Source organism: Aythya marila (assembly GCF_965140915.1).
Source record: "Aythya marila genome assembly, chromosome: 5".
NCBI classification, from domain to species: Eukaryota; Metazoa; Chordata; class Aves; order Anseriformes; family Anatidae; genus Aythya; species Aythya marila.
In genome coordinates, this window is record NC_139046.1 from 38799791 (window position 1) to 38827265 (window position 27475).

General features: G+C 36.2%; 2 protein-coding genes across 3 annotated transcripts; both read left to right on the forward strand.

The window, feature by feature from the left end:
- The first annotated feature begins 208 nt into the window (after nt 1–208).
- Nucleotides 209–8350, forward strand: EMC7 (ER membrane protein complex subunit 7). Its single transcript, XM_082761121.1, has 5 exons — nt 209–498; nt 3163–3282; nt 5243–5381; nt 5899–5979; nt 8074–8350. The coding sequence occupies exons 1-5, from the start codon at nt 254–256 to the stop codon at nt 8224–8226; spliced, it is 738 nt and encodes a 245-aa protein (XP_082617247.1). The 5' UTR covers nt 209–253; the 3' UTR covers nt 8227–8350.
- A 6197-nt stretch (nt 8351–14547) lies between these two features.
- LOC309878520 (fibrinogen-like protein 1-like protein) lies at nt 14548–24976 on the forward strand. Of its 2 annotated transcripts, none has more exons than XM_082761118.1 (3): nt 14548–14661; nt 19073–19270; nt 22392–24976. In XM_082761118.1, the coding sequence occupies exons 2-3, from the start codon at nt 19123–19125 to the stop codon at nt 23090–23092; spliced, it is 849 nt and encodes a 282-aa protein (XP_082617244.1). In that variant the 5' UTR covers nt 14548–14661; nt 19073–19122; the 3' UTR covers nt 23093–24976. The 2 variants fall into 2 exon arrangements, with proteins under 2 accessions (XP_082617244.1, XP_082617243.1); XM_082761117.1 differs by lacking the exon at nt 14548–14661 and adding an exon at nt 16659–16783.
- Nucleotides 24977–27475: the final 2499 nt, after the last annotated feature.

The following is a 27475-nucleotide window of genomic DNA, read 5'->3' on the forward strand; positions in this document are numbered from 1 at the left end:
GAGGCGGTGCTGGCTGAGGGGATGGCGCCCGCCCCCTCCGCTCGGCCCGCAGCTCGCTCGCTCCTATTGGTCAGTGCTCCTGACGCAAAGTGCCGGCGCCTCACTCTCCCGTGTGCGCAAGCGCGCGGCGTCCGCCCTCTTTCCCCGCTGCCCGTTGCGCACGCGCAGTGAGCTGACCGCCCGGCTCTCCGTGCGTATAGCCTTGGGGCCGCGTCGCGTCGCGCTCTGCGCATGCGCCTCGGTGGCGGTGGCGATGGCGGCCCCGGCGGCCATGTCGGGCGCGGTGCCGCTGGCGCTGCTGTGGCTGTTGGCGTCGCCGCTGCTCCGCGGCGCCGGGGGCTCGGAGGCGGTCGGGGCGGCGGAGCCGGTGGGCGGCGCGGGCCCTGGGGAGCGGTTTAAGATCGAGGGCCGGGCCGTGGTGCCGGGGGTGAAGCCCCAGGACTGGATCGCGGGGGCCCGAGTGCTCGTGGACGGGGAGGAGCACGTCGGCTTCCTCAAGTGAGCGCCGGGGCAGGGGCAGGGGGAGGGCCGGGGGCCGGGGGCCGGCCGCGACATGGCGGCGGCGGGGCCCGGAGCGGCCTCCCCGGCCCTGCTGGCGCGGCTGCTGCCCCCCGCCGGGGCCTGGGCTGCGGCCGCTGGTCGGGGGCTGAGGCCGTTGGCTCCTGAGGTATCAGGGACTGGAAGGGTTCAGGTGTGAAGAGCATCTCGGTGTTTAATGCAGATGGGTTGCTCTAAACTGTTCGGGATGCAGCTTCTGCAACTTCTTAAACACCCTTCTTAAAGCATCTATTTACTATGCAGAAATGTTTGTGGCAGAAGGTTGCAGCTGTAGTTATATGTTACAGCGCCTGTGAGCAGCCTTTCCACCGTACCAAAGAAAGATACTTAAAAGTGTATTTATAACGTATATGTTCTTCGTACGAGATGGTGCAGTCGCATTTGGAAGCTATAAAACGTCGCCTTACCTCACTCAGTTCAGGTAGCAGTGGATATATTCAGATTGCCTAAGGATCTGCAAATACTCAGACATAGAAAATGTTCTCAGGACTAAAAGTTAAATTTATTTCACAGTTTTAACAGTAAAAGCTAATTCTAAAATCTAATCTTTTTTTTTTGTTTTGTTTTGTTTTTTAAATGCAGTATAATGCATTTTATTCTTAAATCATGTATAAAGTTGGGGAGGTTGACATGGAATTAGAGAGGTACTAGGTCATTAATATCGGTCACTTCTAATTATTCCCTCTGTAGTAAAAGTTATACTGAACTTTGACCATGTTGATAGGCTAACACAAAAAAATTTGCCCTGCGAAACTAACAGAATCTTGCTATGTAGCACCTGATAGATCAGTACAAACAAGTTGTAGGAGACTTACATTTTATTTATGTGTGATGGAGCTGATGAGTTGCCTGGAAGTGATGACTTTCAAAATAATAGATTGGAACTGGAGTTGTCCAAAATACAAAGAAATAATCTTAGTTAAAAGCATACCATACTTATGACAGTGTAAACTAGTTATAAAGCTCTTTTAGTTATGTTCATTTGGTACAGTTATCTTATAATCTGATAAATCTATTGCTAAGAAAACAAAAAAATTAATGTTTGAGTTTTTCAATTTGATAAACGTATATGTAAACACTGGGCAAAAATAATAGTACCCTTTGGCTAAAAAGCTTTAATTTTCAATGTCGTGTTTTGTTTGCTTGTAATAAGCAAATTATTATAAAATAATTTGCATTATCAGAGGATATATTTGTCACCATCACTCAGGCAAACTTTGATTTTTAAATGGATGTCAGTTCATTTATCACAAAGAGGGAAGTAACTACTTGGCATTATAAAGTTACTTCTAAATAACATTTTTATACATCTTACTGGTTTCCTCACTGTAGTGAATACTCAACTTTTTTCTTTCTAAAAATGGTAATATTTCATACCAATATATGAAATGAGGATTTGCCTTGCAGTGTAAATAAATCTCAATTTAAAACTGTATTTCAATTTTATCACAATCATATTGTATAGAATGGAAAAAATAAAAGGGAATTCCCAGGGAAAAAACCCTTAAAGCAGTTGCGAAAAAGATGATTACGCATTTTTAGTGGTTAAAACTATCACAAAGTATTAGATAAACCTACCTTCACATTACTGTTTATATGCTTCTGTGGGAAGTGATGTGCATCTTTGAGAGAGAACTGGTAGTGGCAGGAGGACAAAATTCACTTTTACGAGGGTTCATTTATTTGTTTGCTGACATGAGTTTCTTATGTGTTGGGTCTTCCTACTTTTTTTTTTTCTTTTTTTTCCCCTTTGAAGAACTTATTTGGTCTTAACTTTGAGTCATATTTTTAGGGGAAGTACCTTTTATGTTAATTTTAGAACAGTAGAGAACCCAAAGTTTTTCTTCTTGGAAGCTTCTGGAAAGCACGTAGGAGGAAACCTACAAGTTTTTGTACTTTAATTTGATGACAACTGGTGCTGAATCTTTCAAGTATCTTTTCTCTAATATTTTCACTGAATATTGAAGTTTCATATTTTAAAATAAAAGCAGTCTGTCTGAAAACCCCTTCTGTGTTCATGTTCAGAGCTCTTAGTTTCCTTTTTGTTGTCATAGCTTTCCAGCGTGGGCTAGTCCTAAAAGAAGCAATTAAAATTAAAAATCTCTATTTTGCAGTAAGGGCACAAACCGAGGGTTTTGTGCTTTGCAAATCATCTTTAATGTCTTCCCACACAATGTAGGATGTCAATTTGTTTTTTTGTTTTTACTTTTTTTTTTTTTAAATTCCAGCAGAAGTATTGAAGCAAAGTAAACTTCATTGTATGTATTTTATCATTTGAATAAATGAAATTAATCATTTCAAATCTTACGTAGACTTTTGAATTATTCTTCCAGCAAGACAATAGCTTAAGCGCATGAAGAAATCTTTAATATGACTGGTAATTTCTGCTGTTGTTGTGGCCTGTGTTAATGATCTTCGGGGGCTTGATATTATGAGTGATGATCTATCTTAATTTTCCTTTTGGTCATTGTTACTATTTAAAGATTTATAGTATAAAGTGATAATTTACTTATTTTAAAAACAAACAAAAAGACAAACCACCCTTATGCATTGGTTGAAATTCATTGAAAATGTTGAAATTCAGTGGCAGTTATTTTTTTTCAGGACAGATGGAAGTTTTGTCGTTCATGACGTACCTTCAGGATCTTACGTAGTAGAAGTGGTATCTCCTGCTCATAAATTTGAGCCCGTTCGAGTTGACATAACTTCAAAAGGCAAAATGAGGTGAGCCTTTCCTGATTTGCTTCTGTATTGATCTAATGTGTGCATGACAGCACAGTGTAAAAAGTAGTGTAAACCGTACTGTTGATCCAGTGCTTGCATTTCAGACCATGTGTTTCAGCTTCTTTTAACACTGCTTCTAGAGTACATTTCTTAAAATCCAAACACTGGTTTCTTTTTTTCCTTTCCTATTCATGCCCTTAAAATAAGAAATAATGGATGGATTAAAAAGTACTTTTATTTGCTTTTGCTGTTTTTTTTCATGCAGCTATCCTAAAGTAAAATCTAGACAGATGTCAAGTAAACTACTGTATCTTTGAAATACTTTTTTATTTTCTGGTATGTGTTATGTCAACATTAGAAACAATGAAGGGCCAAGCTTGTTTGTAAACTCTAAAATATTTTTGTTACATCTCCATAAAATCCTTGCAATTACTGGCAAGTGCCAGTAGTTGCCTCTCTGCAGTGTTTATTCAACATTGTTAGCTTTTTTTTAATGTTATGACCAGATACTGAACAGCATGCAGTTACACATAATTAAGTAAGTCGTACAGAAATATGACTACCTGATCTAACAGGGGGCTTTTAGTTCAAATTAAGATGCTTGTAATTCATCTTATTTTGTATAGGCACATATGTGGTATCTTACTTGAAGTTTGTCTTTTTCAGTGTCTTATAAAAGATAAAGTTAAATTTTAGGAGTACAAAGGCCAATATGAACATAGCAGCAGTATTTTTAGGGGAGGTTAAAAACTGAAATCTCCAACTAAAATGAGAGTTAAGTGGTTTACATACAATAGCACAATTACTGCTTTTTTTTTTCCCAAACTTTATGATGTTCATATTTTGTTAGGTAGTATCACATTGACATCAATTATAATAAATAAGAAAAAAACAGGATAGTGTGTATAACCTCACTTTGCATTGCTTTGGTATCTGAGGAATGGAGGTAACAAATTTGACGTGAAGTAAATTGCTTGGATATGTTTGCAGAGCCAAAACATCAGTAGGCTTGACATCTCTATTAGTCAAATACATAGAAACTGTAATGAGGAATACAGTTGGGAAATGCATGAAAAAATGTGATATGTCAGTTGGGTTTTCTAAAGGGAAGTTCTGCCTTAAAAAAGAAAGTACTGAATTCTTTGAAGAGGCAACAGCATATAGAAAATATGTGGTTGATAACACCTATTGAAAATCTTAGATTTCTGGAGAATAAAACATAGCCATAAGGTAAGACATTCCTTCGCTGAATATTTGATTAAAACTTCAGAAAAAAATGAATTATTTCTCTTGTAATGGACTGAAGTAATCTCTGGAGTTGCACAAGGGGATAAGTATTTATAATATATTTATAAGTCATAAAAAATAGTTGAATAGTGACAAAATTAAATGATAGTACAAAGTTACTAGCTAAACTGCAGGTCTAACTCTGAAGAATTATGGAAAGACTTTACAAACTAATAGAAGGTTGGTAAAATTCTGGACAAAATTTAGTATTGTTAAATGCAAAGTGATGTGCTTAGAGAAAAGGTAGTATTAACTCCACATATAAACATTTGTTGCCCCTGAGCAAACAGTTCAGCTTAAGCTATGTTGTTCAAAGCTGTACTATACCTTTAAGTGGAGCTTTTTTTTCTTGCTTTTTACTAAGGGGAAAAAATATTTCGCAGAAATCATGTATGAACAAATAGTTCTGGTGTTTCTAATCCATAGGCCTGTTCTCCCATATGAAATTTTTCAGTGTGCTTAATAGCCTGGAAAAAAAAAATATCAAGTATTATTTGATATATTACTTGATACTGAGAGAAATCACTTTATGAAAAATGAAGTGTAGCTGACATTGCCTAGCAGATAGTTTTGTAGTCTGTTTTCAAAATCTTGTTTTGGAATATTGTTGTTATTATTTTGTTTTGTTAGAGATTGTGCATGTATTTCTAATTATCTATTATTTGTTCATTAGAGCAAGGTATGTGAATTACATCAAAACCTCTGAAGTTGTCAGGCTGCCATACCCACTCCAGATGAAATCTTCTGGACCTCCTTCATACTTCATAAAGAGAGAATCTTGGGGATGGACAGACTTCCTCATGAACCCTATGGTAGGTGCAAGCAGCACACAGGTGAAAAGCATGCTAATCTAATTCATCTAATCGTAGAATCATCTAATTCATTGAAATAGAGAGAATAAAGTAGAGAAAATGTGTACAGTTTGTTTTTCTGAGATGATTTTTTTTTTTTTTTCCTTGTTTACAAAAGTTTTTCTATGACCTTTTCTTCCCTGGGTAGCTATTCTGTAATGTGTGTCCTCTGAAAATAGCCCATAGCCTGGTTCCTTTGACAACATGATGTTCTAGTTGGGTAGAGATGAACACATTGCAAGATTGTAATTATAACAGTTAAAAGACATAAACATTTACTTGAGTGCTCCAAGTTTGAAATCTGTTATATATAACTTCTGGTTTCTTCCCTGACAGTTGGATTACAGATACTGGTTTACTGACTCAGAATGCAATAGTTCTAGAATCTGGCTGTTTAGTTAAAAGCTTCACGTCAGGCTATCTAAAAATGTCTTGAGCAACACATACGCTGAAGAAATACTTACTGTTTTCTGTGTAGGTGGTGATGATGGTTCTTCCATTACTGATATTTGTGCTTTTGCCTAAAGTTGTCAACACCAGTGATCCTGATATGAGACGGGTAAGTAGATTCAATTGTTGCAGAGGTAAAGAACAAAGATAGTAAGATGTTAAGGTACAGGAAAGTGTTAGAAGCCAAAATTGGACTTCCAAGGATGTCTTAATGGAATCATGTATTAACTTAATGCAGTATTGATCTTAAAATAATGAGTTCTAGTATTTCTGGCTAATGAATTTGCTGTTAAATGACACAACACAAAATTAAGTTGGTTTGCACAGCTTTGAAAGCATTACAGCATGACTGGTGTTTTCCAAAGTTTGTTTAAAGCTATAAATACGACTTTTCAAAGACTATTTTTTCTATGAGTCTCCACTGTATTTTTTTTCACTATGTTTAAATCTAGCACATCATTTTTAGACACCATTTATTAAATGTCAGGTGTTTTATGAAGAATATGATGTGGGGTTCTCCTATCCATCAACCAAAACCACGTAGCTTACAAGACTGTTAAATCCAGATGTTACAGTAGTGTATATGATACAGAGTCTTAATGTAGTCATTAAATTATCTGATTTATTGTCCTTTCACCCTGCAAAATGCCGAATAGCAGAAGGCTAGGACAAAATGGAGATTCAAGGTGTTTGCTAAATCTTCTTTTATTTTTAGAAATATTACTTGTCTGTCTTGGGTGGCTGCTTTTTGAGGGTTTGGTTAATTTAAACTGTACTCTAAATGACCACTGTCTTCAGTAGTGCTTCATGGGTGTCTGGATCTTTTTTCTTTTCAATTTTTTTTCAATTAATATATATAAAAAAGCGCTATATAATGCACTTCTGGCTATAATTCTGATTTTTAAAAAAAAAAAAAGATATGAAAATATGCCACGTATCTGTGTCATGTTCTTCAAACCAAGTTGAACTTTGAAGCTGAATTTTTAAAAATTGTTTATTCCTAATTTTCTTCAACCAATCTAGTGGTGCATACAGACAGGCTGTTCTGATGATAAACAATGAGAAGTTCCAATAGTTTAGTTCTTATTAGCTAACTGATATGATTTCTAAGGAGAAATTATAAGTTGAAGGAATCTTGCTTGTAATTTAAATTATCTTCAACGAACAAGAGAGAGTTTCTCAGAGCTCAGTTGTAATGTCATTCTCCACATGGCCATGTATTAAGTTATTAGGCATATGTACAACTTCAGTTTGTTTTGGAACTTGTATGATATTTTTCAGGTTAGCTTGTTTTTTCTTTATGGAATCAGCACAGTGCTCCTTATATATAAAGTTACTGATTTAGTAACTGCTTGCTGTAGAGGTGTTAAGTATAGATGTAGAGTAGACGTAATAGTAACAAAGGCTGCCATAACTGCTTTTGCTTTGTGCCTTAAAAACAGCTGTTTTCTGAATAATATTCTCAATAGTAACTAGAGCAAGAAGACAATCCCATGTTAAATTAGCAATTACTATAAGTGTTATCACATTCTGGATGTGTGGTTCAGCTGTTATATTCATTAAAAGCATTTCAATATTTGTTTAAATAAGTTGTCACATAGAGCCACTATGCTAAACTGTAAAGTTATGTTAAACTTAGCTAGCTATATGGTTTCATTAGCTGGTGGTATACACTAATAATTTGTTATTACAAAGTAGTACAATAAAAATAGCTAATTCCTTCAAACAAATTCTAAAATTTCTTTGAGGCTTGGCATAAATAGTACTAAATTGGGAAGGCAAAATTTAAAAACAGAAGCATGCAACATCTATGAAAACATGGATCTTAAAATCTAACTAAAAGTTTAAAATTTAAAATGGAAGAAAGTAATGGTGAAAATAAATATTTTAACAATATTTTTTTGTCTTTGAGGGAAAAAGCGTTTTTTATTCTGATCGGTTGGTTGCCCTGTAAGGCTACTTAAGACATGGTTATTTTTTCTATACATCAGTGCTTTTAGTTTGGGGGTTTTATGTTTCTGTGTGTAGCTGGGCATTTGGCTGTGGTTGCATAAAAATATGTAGCAATGTGAACTTTGGAGGGCTGCAAATAGTAAAACAGTGTCTGAGAAGTTTTTACATCTTTGTGATATGATTTGATGCCATAGAAACAGCTAGCTAGAATTGCTACAAGCTCTTAAGGTTATCTAATCTCTTCATGCAGGAAATGGAGCAGTCAATGAACATGCTGAATTCTAACCATGAGCTGCCTGATGTCTCTGAGTTCATGACAAGACTGTTCTCTTCAAAATCTTCCAGCAAGTCTGGTAGCAGCAGCAGTAAAGCAGGGAAAAGTAGTTCTGGAAAAAGGAGGTAGTTATGTCCTCCTCCTAGGCCCAAGTTTGCACAACTGTTTATGTGGTATCATGTTTATTTGTCTTGAAATATCAAAAAGCCACTACTGTAAACTTGTATCAGGCACAAAATATGGTATGCTACAACTGTGGTGCGTAGCTTTTTTTTTTTTTTTAAAGTCTATATAAGCTGCTTTGTACTTGACAGTAAGCAAAAGAGGACATGGCTTCAGTACTGTATATGTATAAAACTATTGGTAATACTGAATTAATTATAATGCTCTGTAGAGAATGATATAAATTATATGATGTCTAAACAGTAATTAATGTCTCAATTGCAAGACAATGTAAAAAAAAAATAGAAGTGGAGTTCAATGTTAAGATGGCTTTAATGTTTTATATTTTTTGTTGATTTGTGAAATGAACAAAACCTCCTTTCAAAATTGAGTTGTGGGTTTATTAAGTAATCTGCTCAGCCTGCCAGGCGTTACATATAAAATCATTTTATTTTTACATTGCTGTCTGTATACTTCAGTATAAGGGCTTGCCACTTTTACTGCTCAGTTTTACTCTTCCCTTTTACTTTCTATGAGCATTTCTTCAGGAGGAAAAAAAGGAAGGCCTACTTTTCTCAGAGGTTTTCTGAGTTCCATCAAGTTAATTACGAAGGCCTGGTATCCATATACCATAACAAATGTTTAACTTAGCATTTTCCTTTCTAAACCGTGTGTATCACATCTACAACACCTGGTTCTTACTGTTTTCTGTGTCCTGTGCATTAATCTTATCACTGGTATTTGTGGCCAAATGGAGAACAAAATTGGAAAAAAAAAAAAAAAAATTGTAGTGTGGGAAGGTAAGTCCTAGTCATTTTTTAAAATTGTTACAAAGCATATGGCTGTCTTTCTAGGAATGCAAAGTCTGGTAAAGTTTGTTCTTCAGGAATTCCTCTTTTGTCTGTACTGTCTTTTTGAGCTACCCGGTAACTTTAGGGAAGTTGAAAAACTAGTCGTTTTCCATTACGTTAATGTTTTGCAAATTAAAAAGACAGCAGCACCTGTTATACCTCACTAACAACTTTCTTTTTACATAAATACTGTACTTGTTGATTTTTACATTAGCTAACTTTTTAGGTAAAAGTATCCGTGCCGTATGGATGATGTGTTATCTGATGCCAGAAATGGTATTTAACATTGACCTAAAACATACCTTAAACAAAATCAATTTTAATGCATTTATTTGTTCTGAGGTTCTTAAACACAAGCCAGTTAGGGCTATAAATTGTCTTAGAATACATAGTTAAAATTAAAAGCATGCTGTGAAATGTAAAAGTTGCAATAGAGTAACTCCTGTTTATATGATGAAGTCAACTTTGAAGATGTCAGAGAAATAAACCAATGTTGTTTTTTGGGTAATGAAATCCTTGGCTGTGGATGTTTCACAAGCAGACAAGCTTATTATGAAAAGGAGGAGGGCGTGCTCCCTCAGGTTGGACTGGGTAATCCTGCTGCCAGCTGTATACAAGCTCTGGTATTTCTAAAATTTTTGCCTTTTGTTGACATAGCAGAAAATGGTCTATCTTTCTGCTGGAATTTGGTTACGCTTTAGTGAGCTAAGTTGACTCACAGAAGGATCAAAGAAATGCCAGAGCCTGCAGAAAGTAAGCACTGGAGGCATGCAGTCAGAAGCAGTAACCATCCTGTGTTTATGGCAGTGCATGTGAGTTGTTAAATCAGCTCTCTGCCTCTCAAGAATTCATAACTTAAGAGCTCATTTAGCTGTATTCTGAATGAGTGGGCAACTCTGAACGAGTTCTGACAGGCTGTGTAGAAGGGAGAGGAGACACTCTGCTGAAGGCTGTTTAAGCTATTAATCATTTGTATAAGATAGCCTGGGAGGTGTTTAGAACAGTTTGAAATAATTTTATTAATGACTTCATCAAAGATTGTGTCCATTCTCCACACACAAGGAAGACATGTAATGTATAGATATCTAACATCACTGTTTTAAACAATGAAAACATTTGGTTGTGCTTTGTATCTTTTTGATGAGATGGGGATGATAATTGTTAATGGGGTATATTTGGGGGGTTTGGGTTTGTTGGTTCTTCTTTTTGAAGAGAAAGGCTGTTTTGCTGTTCAGATTTGTGTTTGTGAAGAGGACTTAAACTCTAGAAACTAGTATATTAGGTCCTGCTGCATCTGTCGGGCTTTGTGCTGATGTTTAAAAACCATCTGTGTTAAGCGCAAGAGGCTTGTCTTACAAAAGTTGCGGTAAATTTAGTAATGTGTATCAGATACTCAAATGGTATGGTTATGAGATTACCAGAGAAAATCCAATAATCCAATCTTAAGAAGCACCTTTATTAAGCATTTATATGTACAAAGAGCTACATACTTATTAAAGCAACCTTTTTAAGTAACTACATGTCAAGATTTCCAAAGGCATCTATGCAATTTAAGTACATATACTTTGCCAATTTAGTAGAAAGCATGCATCACCAAGATCCATTTAAGTATCTTCACTTGGTGGTTGTTAATGGACATTTAGTTGCATGCAGATTGTGTGTGATCAGCCACTGTGATTACCTCAGATATTGTCTAGTGCTTCCTGTATAATTTGGAAAGGAAACAAAGTAAAGGATTTTTCCGAACAGTGGACACTGGTGTAGCTGAGAGGTCTTGGGAAATACATTTTAGAGCTCTGAAAATGTAATGGTAAAATTTTAAATCTTCAATAAACAAGGATCTCCCAGTGAAATGGGGGAAGCAAGAGGACTAAGGAGAATCCTGAAGCCAAAATACTATTTTGAGAGACTCTCAGAGACTCTTGCTTTTTCACAGTGATCTATTGTCCAGTTACCATCCTTTGCATCTAGAAACTTATCAACATAAGCTATGCTCCTGTATGGAAACTGTCAACCATAATACCTGCAATTATTCTGTGGAAAACTAGTGGTGGAGTTTTGTTGGGTTTGTGGGTGGGTTTGTTGGGTTTCTTTGGTTTGTTTTACATTTTGCAGGATACTTTATAGTCATCTCTATTTCTTTTTTAATGAGTTGTCCTAATTGTATTGTGCTTTCTGACAATAAGGAAGGAAAGGAAAAAAAAAATTAAATGAATAATTATTACTTTACTAAAATCATGTAAGTATGCTGGTAGCATCAGGGCCACTTGCAATACTGAACATTAATTTTCTCTTTTTTAATTAACTAGATTTCAAGTTCTCTTTTTTTGGTCTACAAATGTTTGCCTGGAACAACTTCTGTTCCTGCTGTACTCTCCAGAATGCGTGGAGACTGCCTTTCTGGAGTTGTTCTTTGCCTTTGGTAAATTCCCAAACGTATCCATCATAAAAAAGTACAATATTTCCAGGATCTTACACTCACAACATTGTCTGTAGGAATAGAATGCAGTTTTAGTCTGTTTTCAGGTTAAGCTGTTAGGCTCCTTGAGGTCACAGTATTATTTTTTGTCATTCTTGTTTCAAAATCTGTCATGAAATTATGAATCCTGAATCATATATCATAAGAAATATTTAAGATTCTTCAGGAAAAAACCTGTCTACTTTTAAAACCACATTATTCCTTGAAATTATGCTGACGGTGAGCCTTGTGCAGTGCTTTGTTTCCTGTAAAGTTTTGAAGATTTAATGACAACATAATTTTCTCTGTAAGTGGAACTTAGCTAGTTAGCTCTTTTATTGATGATGCACAAAACAGATTACAGTTGAGCTCATTTTTATTAGGTATTTGGTTCTGCATGGCTGATAGGAATAAAAATTAATTAAAGATTGTCATTCAGTCAAGGGCAAATAGTAGTGAATATGCAACAGAAAGAAAGCTTTTCATGGTATTTTTTGACCAAAATTGGATTTTGAACAGATTCTTTAAAACTGAATACAAACATTAAAAAGTAATGTTAAAATGTGAAATTTGTTGAAAACAGTCCAAGAAAGAGTAAAAAGACTTTTCAAGCAGTATTTTCAGTTTAAAACATTAGAATGTTCTCAGAAGCTCTCTGGTTTCTTTTTAAAAATCTTCTCTTTTGCTCTCTGGTATATGCAGGTGTAGCATTGAGTTGGAGAAGGGAGAACAGGACATCCAAACTCCGCTGATCTGCAGGACACACATCATGCAGATGCAAGGAGAATCCTGTTAAATACTCAGTAACATTTCCCATTCATGGAATCAGAACGAAATAAAATTTTGAACATTCTTACTAATTTTGGGGAGTGGGAAGGAGCATTTCATTTCCTGTTTTTCTTTATTTTTCACTGGTGTGGATCAATTTCTTGATTATTCACAGGTGTAGATCAGATTGCTTCAGTTTGGCAGGTGGGAAATGTATGAGCTGCAGTAATAAAAATCTAATTTCTTGACTATCATAGTTGAAAACCTTGAGAATGAGGAATGCCCAAAGAAGTTTGGGATCAAGATTAAGCCTTCTAAAGAGGTTACATTTTTTTTTTCAGCACTAAATACTGTTATACAAAGAGGAGGACCTCGGATGAGAGGTGGAGCAGTTATTAAGACTAACAGTGGAATATGTGCAGCATCCATTGTCATATTTATCAACAACATTCAGAGAATTGAACCACAGTGTATGTGATTGAAGTATCCAGGTGGTTCTTTCATGAAAATAATTTCTGCTTGTAGCATTGCAAGGGCCCCTGACGTAAGAAGTCATTTGAATCTAGAGATGGCTGGCAAATATTCTTTGAGAAACATCGTGTAATCCTCTCATCATTTTTGGATTTGAATTGTAGTGTTGATACTCTTTTGGTTCGGTTTGTTTTCCTGCTGTTTCTCTTCATGTAGTATTTACACAGAGGTTTTTCACTTGCATTTGCCCTTCATTTTTATGAGCACAAGGGTCATGTTTAAATTGTGTAGCAAATTCTATTCAGCTGATGCTGGCAGAAGTAATTGTATACATCACTTATGCTTTCAAGTGCTTCAGTGGTAGCAGCCAATTATTTCTATCACCAGGTAGCCAGCTGGTGGGGGAGAGGTCATTTGTCCTGGAAAGATGCAATCAAATTGCTGTGATTTCTTTGTAAGGTGTCTGAAGCTTATTTTATCATAGTTTTTTTTTTTCAAACACTTAAGTGTATCCCGAGGAAAGTATCAGGAAGATACAGTGTCAGCCACAGTTTGCTGAAAATATTAACAAAATAAATTTAGAGTTTTTCCTATTAGGGGGAAAAAAAAAAAAAAGGAAAAAGCCCTGTGGGCCTGGCCTGGATTCACTAAAAATGGCATGAAATATCATGCCATTTAAATATCATGAAAGTAATCTGGTTTCAGCCCACTGTATTAGTATTACATGGGAAAGAAACGCACCTGAAAAATTCTGCCATTCTTAAATCCCTATTACAAGAAACTTGCATGCAGTCCTTCATTAATTATGTCATGTAGTTGGTTTGAGGCAAGTGAAATCTGCAATAATTCCAGGAGAGACTGCGCATCCATGAAGGTGACTGGAGTCATTAATGTGGTATAAAATCACAGAATGCTTTGGGTTGGAAGGGACCTTAAAGACCACCCACTTCCACCCCCATGCCATGGGCAGGACACCTCCCACCAGACCAGGCTGCCCAAAGCCCATCCAGCCTGGCCTTGAGCACCTCCAGGGATGGGGCATCCACAACTTCTCTGGGCAACCTCCTCCAGTGCCTCACCACCCTCTGAGTAAAGAATTTCTTTCTAATGCCTAATCTAAATCTACCCTCTTTTAGCTTAAAGCCATTAGCCCTTGTCCAATCACTGCACTCCCTGACAAAAAAGTCCCTCCCCAGCTTTCCTCCAGGACACCTTTAGGCCCTGGAAGGCCGATAAGGTCTACCCAGATTCTTCAAGCTGTACAACACCAACTCCCTCAGCGTATCTTCGCAGGAGAGGTGCTCCAGCCCCTTGATCATCTTTGTGGCCCTCCTCTGGACTCGTTCTAATACTTCCATGCCCTCATGCTGAAGCAGTGCTCCAGGTGGGGTCTCAGGAGGACAGAGTAGAAGGAGAGAATCACCTCCCTTGACCTGCTGGCCATGCTTTTTTTGATGCAGCCCAGGATGCAAGTGCATGTTGCCAGCTCATGTCAAGCTTCTCATCAATCAAACCCCTGTGTGTGTGTGTATATATATATATATATATTTTATTTTTTTTTTTCTGGGCTCATCAAATTGAGAATTTCCTTTATTTAAAGCCTGAATTACATTCTGAAGCATTCCTTTTGTAGTCTTCCCAATCATTTACTGTGATGGTATATTTCTCTATATGAAAAGCTCCTCCTTTTTTTTTCTTTTTCTTTTTCCCCAGGCTATGCTACTTCAGTTGTAAGGTTGCTAGAGAGCAACAGAAGTCAGAATCTCTCTGGAAATGAAATGGTTGCCATGACAATGCTCCCAGCTGCTTCTTGCCCCAGATGAGAAAATCATTTTTAGACTCCTATATTACAAGGTTAGGCTACAACATTTTAAACAATACAGCTAATTGATTCAAATCAAAGATCAATGCATTGCTTGCTAAAAATCTTTTGGCTGACATTCAGCTAAAATTGTTGAATAAAGTATGTTTTGTTACATACTGTTAATTTAGCTGTTCAGGGTTTTTTTATTATTGTTGTTTGGTTTTGATCAGATATCTGAGGTAAAATTGGTGTGTTGACAACAAGAATTTCATCTTACTGAATTTACTAAACGTCTGTAGTAATAGTAGAAATTATCCCAAAAGAGAAGTTGACTGATACTTAGATAAGTGTTTAATGTATGACTGAGTTTGAATAATATTTTGTGATGTGCCAAAGTTGGATCAAACCTGAAATGCTGGATGTTTCTACTGTTTATTATCACTGAAGTCCAGACAATTGATCACAGAAATACTGGTTGCTGGGAACTTCTGATGGTCTCTAGTCAACTTCACTTTGACTGGGATCATCAGCAACACTAGCTTAGGTCTGTCATGCTGTGTCTAGCCAGTCTTAAAAACTTCTAAGCTTGGAGACTTCACAACCTGTCTGAGAAAGCTGTTCCTGTGCTGCGCTCCTCCTGATGATCAAGGTTTCCTAAATGACCAATATGAATCTCCTTTGTAACCTACTACTGGGTAATTCCTTAGTGTCTTCATTGTCTGGCTAAACAAGCCCAGCTCTTTAAACCTCTTGTTGTAGGTTGTATTCTTGGCCCTTGACCATCTTGGTACCCTTCGCTGGATCCTCTCCAGTTTCCAAGCATTTCTTATGAACTGGACACAGTATTCCAGGCATGGGCTTTCTATTCCAGGGGTAGAGAGGGATAATAATTTTCCTTTGTCTTTTATGCTGCTTATACTGTGACTCATGGTTTGCCTTATTCAGGATGAGAGCATGCTGGTTCACAGACACTAGGTGTTGAGTGTAGCTCCTTGGTCTTTCATGTGGTGCAAGACTCCTACTCAAGTAGTGAGTTATCAGTTCTTACTGGTAATTAGGCTTGCACCACTCTGCATAGAACTTTGTTCTTCCTGTTTTTTTTGTTGGCCACTTTGAAGTCTATCATTGTTCCTCTGGACTGAAGTTCTACCATCTATTATGTTAGCATCATCCCCAATTTTTCTTAGGCTGTGTGCTGTCAGATCATCTAGTTCATTGATAAAGATAATGAACAGTATGAACCCGACTATCAACTCGATGATGGATTTGGATGTATTCTTCAAGTTACGTTCTAATTCATTGTTTTTGTTAAAAGCAAATCCTCTTCGATTCAGATAAGTTTCTACTCCTTTAGAATTTATTCTATGGTTCAACAGGAAGACATGAAAAACATGTTAGTTAGAGAAAACATTTTAGTTTTTACTTCAGAATAAAGAAATATATTTTCATAAAGAAGTCTGAAAAAAATATGAACACTTGTAAAGTCAAATGTTTCTAAGAGGAAAGCTTTTTTTTTTTTCTTGTTTTGTTTTCTTGTTTTGTTTTACATTCATTCAAGGATAGATGCCTTGGTTCGTTTCCAAAATAATGGTTCATCTGACAAATAATGAATATGTAAAAAGGGATTTATAGGCTGTGTTGAAAATAGTTTTAAATGCAATGTGTCTTAGCAGTTTAAGATCTGGTTCCTGCTTTGTTGGACAAAACACATATTGCACGTGCCATTACCAGCTTGGAAGTTCAAGAACAAGTGAAAATAACTGCAGACACTTTTTTTGTTGTTATTCCTGTCTGAAGATACAAAAGTGCATTTAGCTAGGGTTGCAAAGCAACTCAGAGTCAAAAGTTGTTCAAAGGCACAGAAGTATTTCTATGGACTGTTTGTTTTCTTTTATTTCTATTAATTGCATATGAAATGCAAATCCTCATATGTTGTGCTTTCACTGAGGATGAATTATTGAACAGAAATCATGCACAGAACAAATCCTCAAGTAGAGGATGCATGGGACTTAAATGCTCCTTAAGATTTAATTGCATTTAATTTTTTAGGGATACAAGAAGCGTTCAAACTGGGTTGCAGGATAGATCAAGGAGCACCAAAAAGTGTTGATTCATCTTGAAAATGATAAATGCTAGATTAGTCGTCATCCAAATAGACAATGCAACTTTCAGGTACAAGAATATATAACAACAACTAATTCATCTAATTCGTTCACGTTTTGACCTGAATGAACATTAATCAACTCTTGTTAATCCAAATAAACTAAAATACTAACCTATTAACCAACCAGTTCTGCTTTTTTTTTTTTTTTCCATTTCCATCTTCTTCACTTTTTAAAGCTCTGAGATGCTACTGCATGTTTTAATGTGAATAAGCCTGAAGCAAAAATGTGGTTAAGGGTCAGTTTCTTCCTAATACTTAAAAATCAAGTTTTCTTTATGTAATTTGTAAATATGACTAGCAGTATAGCATCTGGTTAATTTACCTGTGTAAAATGACATAGTAAATGTCAACAACTACCTGTTATGTGTATAAGCAACATAAGTAATGTTCTGAACTAAAGCCTTTTATCCATTGCTATGTCTATTTATTACTCAGAAATTAATTACAGTTACAGTATTACTTTAATCCTTATGGAAGAACTTTGTACTTTATGGTTCATATATACTTACTTGCAAGTGGAATATGCCAGACCAAAGTCCACCAGAGTAAGCACAATGTGCAATATTGAAGATACAGTTTTGCTGCCCTTCTGCATTTGAGATAGTGTGTTGGAGCTGATTTATTCACCTGGACTTGAGTAGCAGGCAAAGTACAACTGTAGAGAATGAGCTCATGCATTTGTGTGCACTTCTGTCTTTGCTAAGCTTCACTGAAAGAGGTAAGGTGCCTGCCTAGTGCTGTTTTCCTCAGTTTCTTTCTTAATAACTTATAAAACCAACTTCTATTCTGGAATTAAATGGATCTGTAAATCATTTCAATGTGTAGTGTAAATGTGGGGGAAGAAAAAAGACTGACTCACTCAAAAATACAAAAGGAAAAAAACAGGTAAAACAGAAACTCCAGATCCAAATACAGATTTCCTAAAGCTAAGTAATGCTTGTAGGTTAGGTTTTGATTTGTAGTCATTTTTTAATAATAATGATAGAAGCTTTCAGTGAAAGGGTTACATGACAGTGGGAAATGCAAACACAGCAGAATTTAAGTGCTGTAGGGGGAACCATGTGTTGAGTTTCATGGAAGGGAATTTTCCAGTTTATTATGATATCAAATGGTCCGCTTTGGATGTAATAACAAACTGTATTTTAATAGTAAATCAGAATTATTACTGAATAGTTTTAGAGTAGAAAATTCTGTTTCACTGGGTTTCTATATAGTAGGTATAAAAATTAATTCTTAAGCCTGACTTTTATTTCAATGATTTATCTCAAACATTTAAATAAATATGTGCTTTATAATTCTGCACTCTAGAAAACTGTTGGATCTTCTACTGAATCAGATTCATAAGGAATGTGGCTCTGTTGCATTGTAAAACACTGTGGAGAAGGGAGTGAGTCTATGTCAGCTGTGCTGATGCTGGCAGGAAATAAGCACTGACCAAAGAGCTGCTTCTTACATGTGTATTCTGCTTTCATCAGAAGGGTTTGGCTAGGTTCTAAGTTAAAGTGTCCTTTGAGAGTATGGGAAACATATGTTATCCTGATTCAGTGTGAGCTGTCATTGATACTGAAATTCCTCTTCCATCAGACTGAGATTTGCTGGGATGAGGACTCCATGATTTAATACGGTAAGAGCCTAATCAAGAGCCTTTCTATGTTGGATAGAGAGTTACTAGACATGTAACACAAAAAAAGAGGACAAAATGAGGCTCAAAAGTGTTTTGATTCGCCCCCCCCCCCCCCCCCCTTCAGTCTGGGTTAAGCCTGTAACCTATTTAAAGCTACAGATAAAAATTCATCCAGAGCGTAGTCCAGAATTGCAGAAGTACATTCTCCAGCACATAGAAATACTCACAGTACTAGGAAGCCATGATTTTGAGCACTGTTTGAAGTATAGACAGATAGTCAGCAGAGCCAGTGTTCCTGTTTGTACTAGATGGTCCGTTAACGTCTCTCTTTCCATATAGTCTGGACTTCGGGAATGACCAAACTTTAATTCTGATAAATGTGTTTTTAAGTTTTGTCTTTACGTTATTTTCTATGACCTTTTGTCATACAAAATTAGGTTGTATTTCACTGCCCATCAAGGCACAAGGTAACAGAAGTGAATATGGCTAAGTGACACAGCAGTGGGCTGCACATCAGCTGGAAGTAGAGTGTAAAACATCAGGGGAGGGAGATGGCAGTGAAAGACGGAAGAAGCCATTTTTTACAGAGGCTCACTGTATGGAAAACAGGTGTTTCAATCTATTTCTCCTTCAGGACTTTCAAACTAGAAGTCATAAATCTTTCCATTTTTAGTTCCAGTCTGTGGAAAGCTCTGCATTGCTGCAGGAGGACTGACTCAGAAGATGCTGCTGAAGAGTTCAGTGGGATTTGTTCTGTTCTTGCTTTTTCATTTCACTGTGTCAGTGATGACCAAAGAGGCAGTGGTCTTGGCTAATGCCCACCTTCTCCATCAAAGAGGCTATGGGAGACTGGCTAACGTCGATGAAAAAGGTACTCATGAAGAAAGTCAGTGAAATGGATGCATGCTGTGTTTTACTTTATTGCTTTTTTGGAACATTTTCAACATACTTGAAAGCTTGCTCTGCAATGATACTTTGAAATATTAACATGTCCTGCCACAAAATCCATATTCTTTAAAGCCCTTGCTCGGCTGCTGCCTAATTCAAGAGAAATTAACTGTTTAAAATATTCATCTAAAATATTTTGAGACAATTAAAGATTTATTCTTTTAACCATCATATTTTGATTATATCTAACACCTCAGGACCTAGATCTCATTGATACTTTGAACTGAGACATTGCTCTGCCCATCTAGCTTGTGAGGTCCAATATGGTAAGTTTTCTAATGCATTTACATGAGTAGATCCCACATAAAATGCAGCCAAAAGGAGTACTGAGGTTGGTTCATTTTCATCCTTGACTGATGGCAATTGAGCATCTATAACATTCACTTTTCAAGTGAATCCCGTAAACAGCCAGCCAAAGTGTGTTGTTTTTTTTCCAATATGTTAACAGAAGCTGTTCTGTTTTGCATTAATAATATTCAGTAAGAAAATACAAGTGTTACTGTATACATTACTGGCCTGAACACCACGATATACTTAAATCATCATTCTGTATAAACTTGCAGGATCAGGTCTGTCTACCAGTTGAATGCTTTAAAAATGAGGGCCCAGAATCATGTACAAAGTTCTTCTGTCATCAGGATATTTGATAATTTCTTGCAGATAGTATTGAAATTAAGTATTTTATTCCAGGCTGGAGATGCTATTAGGCAATGAAAGGCCTAAAAGTAAGACCACAGAAAGCTTATATACTTTTGTAAAACTGCTGAGTGGCTTAAAAGCACCAGCAAACTTCTGAACATAAAATATAAAAGGCTATATTTAATACAATAAGGATACTATGAATAATAGTATTTTAACAGGTTTAGGCCAGCTGGACTTTTACAAAACCTATGGTACAATACTTAATATAATAAAATTAAATCAGAGAAGATAGTAGTACACTGTCATTTCAGTAGAAACTGAAAAAGGGCAATGACATCCATAGAAAAGTAAACAGTAAAGTCAAGGGGAGACTGGAAGTGTTTGCTTGTAAGTGAATTTTTCAGTATTATTATTACCTATACTGAAACAAAATAGGAATACGCTGATAAAATTTAATGATAACATGATGTTAGAGAAATGTCAATACAGTCAGAATATTGCACAGGAAAAAAAAAAAAGGATGTTCTTGAGCAAGACCAATGGGATGAAAAATAAAGTACAAAATTCCAGATTTTACTGCGAGTGAGGATTTACCACTTACAAAGATCCAAATAGACTAAAATTTAAATTAAAGAAAACTAAGAGCTGCAAATTTAATCCTACATCAGAGATATTTCTAAAAAGACTTGGGATGAATCAGTGGCACCATAATGGCCATCTGCAATACTGCGTGCAAATTTTATTCACATTCTAGGAGATGAATTTGCAGATTAAAAGCTAATAAAACAACTAAGGAATGGAAGATATATCTTACATTAAATAATATCAGAACTTGTTATCCTAACAGGAATTACCCTAACAAAGTAAAAGCTCACTAAAAGTACAGTTGTCCTCACAGTACATTATGACGTATAACCAGGGAATGAGAATGTGTTCAGTAAAACAATCACAAAGGGCTCTCCAGCCAATGATTCGCACAAGGAAAAGAGTTGTTTTCCAAGTTTGTATTTAAAATTTTATCTTTGGAAATATTTTTACTTAGTTGTTTTATGACTTTGTAAAAGAAGTTAGGACATTTTGCCACACTTTCCCCGAATTATCCCAGCTTCCCAGAAGAACAATTTGTTTAAAAACAAAACAAAACTTAATTTCTAAGTGAGGTACCTAAATTCCTATTGGTTATTGCCAGGACAGGACTTTGGAGTTCCTGTGTCTGAAAAACTGTTATACTATATAACAGGTGGTCTGTAGGAAGTATTCTGGTAGAGTTATTAAAGCTATTATGTCTTTGTTAAATACAAATTACATATTCTCTGTTAAATATAAATTAGAAGTATTCCTTAGTATAGTGACATAATGATGTGCCTTTCAACTCTTTGATGAAGTGAGTGACTACAACCATGTTTCTGAGTAATAGAATAGACACTGAATAACATCCTACTTTAAGAAAGAATTTCTCTGTACATGAATTCATACATACATAAGTGTGTTTTACAGTAAATTATGTTCTGGTTCTTAGAAATCTCAGTCAATTCTAAATCATACAGCATCATGTCTTAGTCTTAGAGCTGCTTGCTATTATACTATAGTAAAAGTTACCGTATAAGCAACTTACATTTAAAAATACATTACATATATATTTCAGACCAATAAAGAGGGTCACCCTAAACCTTATATGCTGTTCGTATCACCTCTGAATCTGCTGGATAGGTGGTATAATGGAAAAAACACTTTCACCTATTTTCCTGATGTCATTGTTCAGCACTGCATGGTACTGTAGCTTTATCTGCAAATCAGTGGTAAGATCAATGTGGAGATTGAGTGACAAGAACTGTTGCCAAGAATACTCACAGATATTTGTAAGTTTTGTATTAGCAATAACTGCTTTGATAGCTTCCCTTTTTATCAGTGCATGGCATATTGATAGGAATTTAATGCAACGATGGTACAGATACCTGAAGCATAAATCAGTTAAAGAGAAATTAGCTTTACCCTCAACAAATAAATCTATCTCTAGTTATTAGACATAGTGATCTAGCACAAGGCATATGGAATTAGTAACTTGCTGACTATTCAAACTGGAGAAACTTAGGAGGAAAAGGAACAGTCTGTACATACATTTTTTTAACCGTATTTCCATCATAAATGCAAAACCACACTTCCGTATTACAACAGGATAATAAAACCTTATTTGAATTCCTGAAATTTTCCTGCATGTTCTGCCTTCAAATCATGCACCTTTAGCCAAGTAGATGCCCACCAGCTGGTCTGAAGTCGGCCTGAGACCATTTCCAGACAAATCAAGGCGATCATGCACTCACTGTAAAGAACAGAGTTCAATATATAAAATTTACTAATTAAACAGAAATTTACTTTAAAATTCTATTTTTTTTTCTACTTAGACTATCCAAGGGATTGTTTTGAAATTTTTCAGCGCTCCAAAGGAAATTGCAGAGATGGTCTTTACATCATCCAACCAAAGGAAGACCCAATTGTTGTCTCTTGTAATATGCAGGATGGTGGCTGGACAGTAATTCAGCACATTACAGCCAATAGTACTGTCGACTTTGATAGGACCTGGCAGGATTACAAATACGGATTTGGCTCTGTTCATGACAACCACTGGTTAGGAAACGAATATATGCATCAGTTAACAGGAAGCTCTGTGCAATATGTACTTGGAGTTAAACTTGTAGACCTAAATGCTGAAATTAAATGGGGACAGTATGAACCATTCCTTATTGAAGATGAGAAGTCTCAATACCGAATCAGGGTTGGCCTATACAAAGGCAACGCAACTGATGCTCTGACCCTGGACACAGAAGCTTACCTCCATGACAACCAGAAGTTCACCACCAAGGACAGAGACAATGACAATTACTTTCAGAATTGTGCCAAATTAGAACACAATGGCATTCCCGGGGGAGGCTGGTGGTACGACGCATGTGCTGGCGCAAATCTAAACCGTAGGAATGTGATATACTGGCAGAAGGACTGCAACAAGAAACATTTGTGCAAGTTTGCATGGATGATGGTTAAACCCATTGACCACAGCCTGTTGTATGCAACCAAATCTTGTCCATGTCAGAAGGAAGAACTGTAGGTGAGCCATGGGTCCTTTGAAAGGAACATGGATTCTTTGTCAAGTGACTGAAGTAAAATCACACTGATTGAAAAAGTAATCAGCTGGATTACGAAAATGAATTTGGGACTTTGCAAGGCCTTTATGATACCATATTGTCCAGGATTGCACTGAAAACTTACAGATAACTACCAACCACATAAGTAAGAATAGAGGTGTCTGACTGAAACTGAGGCCTCTAACAAAAGATTTAAATGACCCATTTTATAGAATTTTAGCCTTCAGAGGATTTAGATATGAAATCCATGATATGATGTCTTGTAGTAGATATACACACATTTCAGAAGGTTTTGCTCCAGTATGAATGTTCACTGTTAACTGCACATCTTTGTAAGTCATGCAGGAAGGAAATTTCAAGGGAAGTACCTACATTTGCAAAATGTGTATCAAAGAGTATTGTATACCATAGGACAGCATCAGACCTTTCCTTTCTACCTTTAGTGAAAGGTATTTTAATATTTGAAATTGGAGTTAGCCTTATCTCCAATGGCTTCTTTTCCCATTCATTAACTTTTCTTTTTCTCTCTACTTTTTAATGCTCCCATGCCCAATGAAGTATTTAGCACAGTCTTTTCTTCCTTCTTATTAGAGCGTCTTGAACTAATCAGCTTTCTCATTAAAAGCTACTAATCTAAGGCTTACAAGTCCTCTGAATTTCTCCTCAAGAAACATAGTGAACACTTTTTTTAAAAAAAATAAGTTGATTTTGCTATTTTTTATTTATTGTTTCATTTTTTTCCTCAGTATTACTGCATTTTATTTATCATGTTTTGGCTTGCTTCTTTCTGTTCTACAATGGTCTTAAGCTTTCTCTTTTTAATACCACTATGAGATAAGAACAGTGTGTTGGCTTTACTTCACATTTGCTAGCTTCAGTTGTTTTGGCAGTCAACCTTGACGTTATTTAAACTCTGCCTTTTGTCTGATCTTAACACAAAGAGAGAGACTTTAAATTCATGATGAATTCATCTGTTTAAAAATCAAAAATAAAAGGATTTCAGTTTTGGTAACCTTGAAGATCTTGTACAGTCATTAGAGTTAGTTCACACATTTCTATATCGTTGAAGTAGCTGAATAACATCTGAAGAGGTTTCAGTGTTACATTACACAAAATGTCAGGATTATATTTACAGTGTCTTGAATGTTAGCTTAGATATTTCACTTACAGAAATTCAGGCAAACTGCTTTTTAATTTAGAAGTGGAATCTTTTAATTTCCATTAAAATAATTTACAGAAAATAAATTATATTGTGTTTTGAGAAGACCAAGACTGGCAGGATTACCTAGGAAGAGAAATTAATTGGGAAATGGAAAAGTCATGAAAGAAATTTTTATTTTTTACAACACACTGCAACGTTTTCAGAAAGATGCAAATATATTATGTGGGTGAGGCCAATATAGCATACATGTGTTTATTGCAGGAGCTGATTTTCCCCCCACTCAAACTGTGTTAAAAAAAAAAAAAAAGCATAATAGAGGAAGCAATGGGTATTAGCTGAATTGAATCTATGTCATTAAGTCAATTTAATGTGGGTTCTGCTGTAACTGTCAGGAAACACCTGAAGTTGTAATACGGATACAAGAAAATCACTGGACTGCTGCTAGTAGTCTCCAATAGCTTTTACCCAAATTCCTGACAAGTTAGCCAGAACACACAGCTGCCAAAAAGGTGTTGTGAAAAAATCTTAACATGGAAGCACACAACTGAAAGCCAGAAGACTCTATCTGATCATCAAAGGCAAAAGACCTGCTCGGCAGACCCCTTGTCCTGCCTGGAGGGTTTTGGAGGTAAGTAATAGTGGAGATACACTGCATGAACAGCTCAGGCCTAAATCCAGCTGCCCAATACTGGAGTTAAGTGGAGCACTACAGACCACTGCTTACACTGGATTCCAGGATGGGAATTAGATTAGCATGTAATAATAGCTTGTAATAACAGGTCTGCAGGCAAAAACAAGACAGAAAGATCAACAGTTCAAAGAAGGACTTTAATGGAAGTCACAGACTGTGGTATGTTGCATGCTTCTAAACAAAGTAAGGATAGAAATGACTACTTGAACTGGATTTAGGATTAAGTAGTGGATGAAAATAGTTATGAATGTTCCAATCCACTCACCAATAGTTTGTTTTCCTAGAGTTTTTCAACAGAAGGACAAGGAGCTTCAAAAAAAGTGGACTAAATTTTACTTTGTAATTCCTTGGCAAAAAGCTGTCTTCACTGAACGCGTTTTTTTCTCCATCCCTGAACCTTAAACAGTGGATACCCAGAACAATGCTAAGCAGCTGCCCATTGACACCAAATCAGCAGAATCACGGCCTGAAGGACTGGGGATTCTACTTTGCCTACCACTATTTTCTTCTCCCTGTCATAACCCTCCTATCGTCTCTCTCTGTCCTGCCTTTTCTGGGCAGTTGCCTCCTGCCCAAACTTGAAGAAAGGAGGTGGGTCCTGTTTTTCTGTCAGGAGTGTCTGACAGAAATATATATATATATATAATATATATAAATATATGGTCAAGTATCTTTCTAAAATGAGGAGCATTCTAGGAGGTCTAGAACAATCGGTACATGGCTGACTTCCAGCTCCTGCCATACCTGAAGGGAAGGTATATTCACCTTCAAACCTACGGTCCCCTAACAGAAAAATAGGTTTCTTCATCTCTTTGCTGCTTTGTATTTCTCTAAACTGCAGGAAAAGCAAGCACATTCTCACATAAAATATCAAAATAATCGACTCAGAACTTGGCAGAAGAAATATTTTTCCTAAAATAGTATCAACTGACAAAAGAAGAGAGCCTGATAGCCTCTTTCTGGCAGAAATGCTGATTTGTTATTATTTTTCTTTCATAATCATTCAAGTTTTACAAGAGAAACTGCTTTCTTTTGTTTCAGATTTTCATATGCGTAACCTGAATAATAAATTTTCAGACTTCCACAAGACCTTTTCTATGTGTTAGCAATAGATTTAATTGTAATCCAGGAGCTTAGTAAAAATACTCAAACTTCAGAGGTCTAGTGAAACAGGAGCCACCAGCGACCAGGATTTGAAGTACTTATTTAGAAGAAAACTTTTCAAGAATTCAAAAATGTAATTTTTTTAAGGAAGACTGACTTATTTGATACCTCAACAAACACATGAAGACACTAATGGCATGTAGTAGCTAATGGTGTAACTACTGTCTAAAAGTCAGTGGCTTTATTGAGTGTAATGAGGACTGAAGTTCATAGTCTGATACAGGGCCCAGCAGTGCCTACCAAAACCTGATGAAATACATTTATCAAGACGGAAGAAAAATTGCAAAATCATCCCTTTCTGAAACTAATATTCACAGAGTACCTCTAATTTTACAACACACTGCTATCAAATTTTCTTTTTTTTTTTTCTAGATATAGATACAGAGTAAATGTTAAAATCTAAAACAATAATTTTACTGTAATGATCAAAGCTTAAGCTTTTATGACACCTAGATGTCAATTGTATGTGGAATAAACCTTCTTAGTGGATACAAAAGTCAGCAATGGAGATTTGGGATGACCACATAAGAAACAAATAGTGTCTTTCTGATTTGGTAGAAGGAATGCCAAGTATTTAAGTGAAAAGATGCAGTATCCATGTTTTGGGGCTCAAGTTTGGAAGGGCATTTCAAATGGAGAAGCCACTGGCTATACAGAGGATGCAGAAGCATTCTGAAATATGATGGATTCCTTGAAGTCACCATATGCAAACACTGCTGGGAAGCCATTTTCAGAATCATGTTGAAAAGTGATGATTTTTCACAGCAGTTCTTGAGAGGGCACAGGTTTATTCGGAAGAAGGTTCTGATCTGTAGTATTCTGTAGCACAAAATAATGAATGTGGAGTTGTTGTTTTTTCTACTTTTTAAGAAAATCCCTCTGTAATATTAAAAAGGATAAAGCTGTGTGAAGTTTTAGAGCAAAGCCCTTTTCAATAGAGACACCTAGATACATACGTCACAGCAAATGGTAACTCCAGCTTGACTGTTATGTACATCTGAGGAAACAGCTAATTGGTTTTTACTATGCCTGAGTGACTCCTTCATATTACTTGTATCTCTACGGAAAGTAGAGAAAATTAATTCCAAAGGAAAGTTGTATCATTCAGTTTGTTTGCTTGTTTTCTTAAAGCAAACAATTCACACTTGTCCTCTAAATATTACAGAGGAACTTTTAAAAAATTACGTCCAAAAATTCTCATTCAAAATGAAGATTTCAGAAATCCCAAACAATAAAGGGGTGATTTGGAGACTTGTCTTTCCTACAGTAAGTAAGGAAGTAACTTAAAAATTTCTATTCAAAATCCAGAATCTGAAAACAGTCCACAGG

Coding starts and splice junctions, on each gene's coding strand:
- EMC7 (XM_082761121.1), top strand. CDS start 254: ATGGCGGCCCCGGCGGCCATGTCGGGCGCGGTGCCGCTGGCGCTGCTG. Junction 499..3,162: donor GAGCACGTCGGCTTCCTCAA/GTGAGCGCCGGG, acceptor ATTTTTTTTCAG/GACAGATGGAAGTTTTGTCG. Junction 5,382..5,898: donor ACTTCCTCATGAACCCTATG/GTAGGTGCAAGC, acceptor TTTTCTGTGTAG/GTGGTGATGATGGTTCTTCC.
- LOC309878520 (XM_082761117.1), top strand. Junction 19,271..22,391: donor GGCTAACGTCGATGAAAAAG/GTACTCATGAAG, acceptor TTTTCTACTTAG/ACTATCCAAGGGATTGTTTT.